We start from the raw sequence: 4477 nt of genomic DNA on the forward strand, positions 1-4477 counted from the left end.
GGTTTCAAGAGATTATCCTTATAAGACAACTATGTCATGTCAGTTATTAGAGGGCACAAGTGTTAAAAATTGTTCTGGTATTCATTTAATGCTGAAAGAAAAATAGAAAGAGTATTGATGGTGAAGAGTTTACTCTGCTGATGACTCTTTGAGAAAATCAAAGCCAAATGAATAGTATGATCAATTTTTGATTTATAAAATTTGGCCTTTGTTATTATGTTATATTTTTGAGCTGATTGTATTAGTACCTTTTTAAAATGATGCTTAATAAAAAATTAGCCCACTCTTTCTGTAAACCTTGAAGTTTCCTCTAGAATGCACAATGGTTTTTTTTCTGTTTTACTTAAATTCTCTGTTATGGCAGATGCTATCATTGTATATGAAGACATAAAATATTTTAAGGAACTCTTGACCCTATTATCATAAAGTGTGACTTTCTCCAACTTGCACATATGATCATTTTTGACATTAGCAATTTTGGAGTGTCAAATAAAAATACAAATCTCTATCAGCATTATGTTTTTATGATGGCCTGCATTTAAGTTGAGAAAACTGGTGAAACTATGCCATCTAGTGCCCTCTTCTGAAAAGAACATCTGTGTTGATTAAGTTGGAAAAATATATGCATGTGTATATGTATATATTTTACATATATAAGAAATATAAACACACAAATCATCCTAACACAGCATATAGATAGCTAGAGTAAGCAAACCGACACAACGCTAATCACACACTGTTGTGTCAATTAGTGATTTGGAGAATTAGGAAAAGACAGAAAAATTCAATTCAGTTTGATTCAGCAAACATTTATTATTTGATATGTGCAAGGCCCTATTCTAACTCTTTGCCTGTAAGGAGCTTACATTTTTCTAGGCAGGGAAAATCAATATAGACACAACTAGTTAATATGAAACATAAAACTAATGAACATTACGGATTGCAAAAGGTCTACACATTTGCTCTTTACAATAACCCTGTGAGATTCTATTTTACCCCAATTTTATAGATGAGGGGATTGAGGGCTAGAAACATTAAATGACTTGCCAAGGCTTACACAGCTATTATTTGTCTTAGTCAAGATTTGAACTCACTTCTTGACTCTGTCTAATGCTTATTATGTACAAAGCAATAGAAAATAATTTTGAGAAGGAAAAAGTGTTAATAATAGATCAGGAAAAATTATGCTTAAGAGGTGGCACCAAGGTTGTCCTTTGAAAGAAGCTGAAGGTTACATGAGATGGAGATAAAGAAGGAGAGCATTCCAAATATGAATGTCTACTTGTGTAAGGGGATAGAGATCATATAGCAAGTCAATTTAATTGGATGTGATAGCATACCCAGGGGAAAAATAAGAAACAAATCTGGACAGCGAGATGGGAGCCCGATTGTAGAAGGTTTTAAATGCCATGCAGAGGAATTTGTATTTTAGCCTTGTGAGGGAACAGGAAACACTTAAATTTTTTTTTAATTTAAATTAGAGACATAGAAAGTTCTGTGTCTTAGGAATGCCAATATAGCACAAATACAGAGGATAGATTAGGAAGGGAAGACACTAGAAGCAGAAACTGAATAGGAGCCAAGTGTAAAGTCCAAATGTCCAAGAATGAATTCAAAACTCTGTGTTTTCCTAGATTAGTCAAATCATTTTTACTAATTTGGAAAAATAGGGAAATCATGGACACTCAAACAAGTTTTATAGCCTTGTTTTTGGAGTATAACAGACTCATGCTCTTACAATTAGATCAAGAAAAAAAGAATAAACTTCAAGTGCTATAAAATTGAAAGATAAATTGGTGGTGGTGGGTTGAAGACTATGCTTGGACCTTTTAATAACTTAATTTTTAATAATATTAAATGATACACATTTCAATAATAAAATTAAGAAGCTGAGGAAGGTTTTTCTTGACTTGCAGTTGTGTTTTGAAATTCTTACTCATTTCTAAATTTTTAATCAGAAATTCTTCGAACACCTCTATTCCTTGACAAGTAACCACTTGTAGGAATATACTCAGCTTTGTAGAGAAAGTATTCTTGATGGTTAATCTATTCTTTTGGCTTTCAGAAAATTGTATTTCAAGATTTCCTCTCACTCTTCCCTTGAGCCACCCTAGGTAATCATTCAAGATGGTGAGCTATTCTCTTGATCCAGAGAATCCTACAAAATCATGCAAGTCAAGGGGCTCAAATCTCCAGGTCCACTTCAAGAACACCCATGAAAAAGCCCAAGCTATCAAGGGCATGCATATCCAAAAAGCTACCAAAGATTTGAAAGACGTCACATTGAAGAAACAGTGTGTTCCTTTCTGTTGGTACAATGGTGGAGTTGGCAGTGGGGCAGTGGCAGTGGCAGCTAGGCAGTGGGGTTGGACACAAGGTCGTTGGCCCAAAAAGAGTGCTGAATTCTTGCTGCATATGCTTAAAAATGCAGAGAGTAATGCAGAACTTAAGGGTTTGGATGTGGATTCTCTCGTCATTGAGCATATCCAGGTTAACAAAGCTCCCAAAATGCGAAGAAGGACTTACAGGGCTCATGGGCGAATCAGCCCATACATGAGTTCCCCTTGCCATATTGAGATGATACTTACTGAAAAGGAGCAGATTGTTCCTAAACCAGAAGAGGTTGCTCAAAAGAAAAAGATATCCCAAAAGAAACTGAAGAAACAAAAACTTATGGCACGGGAGTACATGTGACATTATCAAGCAAATAAAAGCAAAATGAAAACATTTGTTACAGTAAATATTTTTGTTGTACATATGTTAGAGCCCCCCTTTTTTTACTTGATGTTTGATTTATACTTACTTTTTAATGGCTATTTTAAATAACAACTTTGGTCATCAGTGTAGTCAGTACAAGGGTTCTGAAAGTTACTGACCTGTATGTATTCTTCAGCTTCACCAATTATGGCAGAGGGGAGGCAAATGGAAGATTAAGTGGAGATTGTTGACACAGGAAACATCAAAATTAGGTAGACTAATGAAATCATTAAGTACATTTGTCACAAAGTACTATATAAACATCTATTTTTCACTGCTAGATTATTGTAAACTGTGTTCCTGAATTGGAGATGCTCTCATCCAGCTTTGAAACCTGTTATGCCCTGGTTGTGTTAGTGTACATAATCTATAAAAATATGCACATTAGGGTGATGGGTGTATGTTCAGAATATCTGCTTATAAAGTACACAATTGGAACTTACACTTTGGGCAGCTAGGTAGCATAGGGGATAAAGTGCTAGCCCTGGAGTTCAGAGGATGCAGGTTCAAATTTGGCTAGCAGTGTGACCTTGGGTGAGTCACTTAATCCGAATTACTTAACCCTTGCTGCTTTTCTATCTTAAAATTGTTATTAAAAGAGAAGATAAGGTTTGTTTTTTAATAGGTTAGACACACTATTGTACAATTCTAACAGCTTTTCCCATTTCTGGTCTTGTTTCTTCTATAATTGCAAGTCTGAAGCATGATTTTTTTTGTTGGTGTTTTTTTTTAAAATCATTTCCCCCAAAATTCCTTAATGTTTTTTTAAAAAAAAATTTAAAAATTTTTATCAGTCATCACTTGAGTTGTGTTAACTTTTTTTGAACTTTAATTTAAATGTTTTTTTATGCACTCAGATTCTTTCCCATTATTGCCCTAATAAGAGTATCAGTAATCCTGTGGCTTACTATCCTGGTTGGCTAGATGCTTACTCCCTATCTCCTAATCTGTTATTGGGAACCCAGACTCTCAATGGCCTCTCTGTTGTGGGCCAGGGTCAGGCCCCTCATAATCCTGCTGAGGGAGGTAACTTTCCAGGTTTGAAGGAGCAAGTGGCTCCCAGGCAATATTCTTTGGGTTCATATTCAAAAGTTAGCAATTTGCCCAATGCATGTTAGCAATTGGGACAGGGACTGCTAAATCTTAAGTAGCACTGAAAATTTTGACAAGCAGAAAAGTTAAGCAAAAGCTTAAGCAGTGACTCTTGAACGCTTTAAAAAATTTTTTCTCTAGCAAACCAAACACAAACTTTTGGAGAATTTCTAATCTTGGGGTCCAAGAACCTAGCCTATCTTTCTGGCCTCATTACTCCCCATTCCATTCAACCAAGAGGACTTCACACAGTACATCTTAATTTCCAAGCCTCATGCCCCAAATGCACTCCCTATTAAAATATTTTATTTCAAGATTAAAAAAAAATTTCCTCTCATGGTAGAAGCTATTCAGGTCTAGTGTGATACAATGGACCCTTGGTGCTTAAATTTTTTGTTTTGGATGCTTGAAGTACTTTTTCTTTGACATGGAAGCTTTGGATTTGCGCTATAACATTCTTGGACTTTCCCTTTGGGGTTTTCTTTTAGAATATAATTTATGGATCTCTGGTTCTAAAAGATTTAGTCCATTTTCACGGTCAGTTTCTCAGAATATAATGTCCTAGGGGAAAGTCGATAGCTCAGTGGATAGAGAGCCAAACCTGGAGTCAGGAGGACCCAGATTCAAA

The 4477-nt window shown here is 35.3% G+C and overlaps 1 protein-coding gene across 1 annotated transcript; it reads left to right on the forward strand.

Annotated features, from left to right (window-relative positions):
* Window positions 1-2088: 2088 nt before the first annotated feature.
* Window positions 2089-2741, forward strand: LOC100016350 (60S ribosomal protein L17-like). Its single transcript, XM_056803849.1, has one exon. The coding sequence runs from the start codon at window positions 2128-2130 to the stop codon at window positions 2692-2694; it is 567 nt and encodes a 188-aa protein (XP_056659827.1). The 5' UTR covers window positions 2089-2127; the 3' UTR covers window positions 2695-2741.
* Window positions 2742-4477: the final 1736 nt, after the last annotated feature.

This window comes from Monodelphis domestica, chromosome 6, assembly GCF_027887165.1.
Source record: "Monodelphis domestica isolate mMonDom1 chromosome 6, mMonDom1.pri, whole genome shotgun sequence".
Classification (NCBI taxonomy): domain Eukaryota; kingdom Metazoa; phylum Chordata; class Mammalia; order Didelphimorphia; family Didelphidae; genus Monodelphis; species Monodelphis domestica.

Excerpts from the sequence above, each read along its gene's own strand:
- LOC100016350 (XM_056803849.1), top strand. The coding sequence starts at position 2,128 with ATGGTGAGCTATTCTCTTGATCCAGAGAATCCTACAAAATCATGCAAG.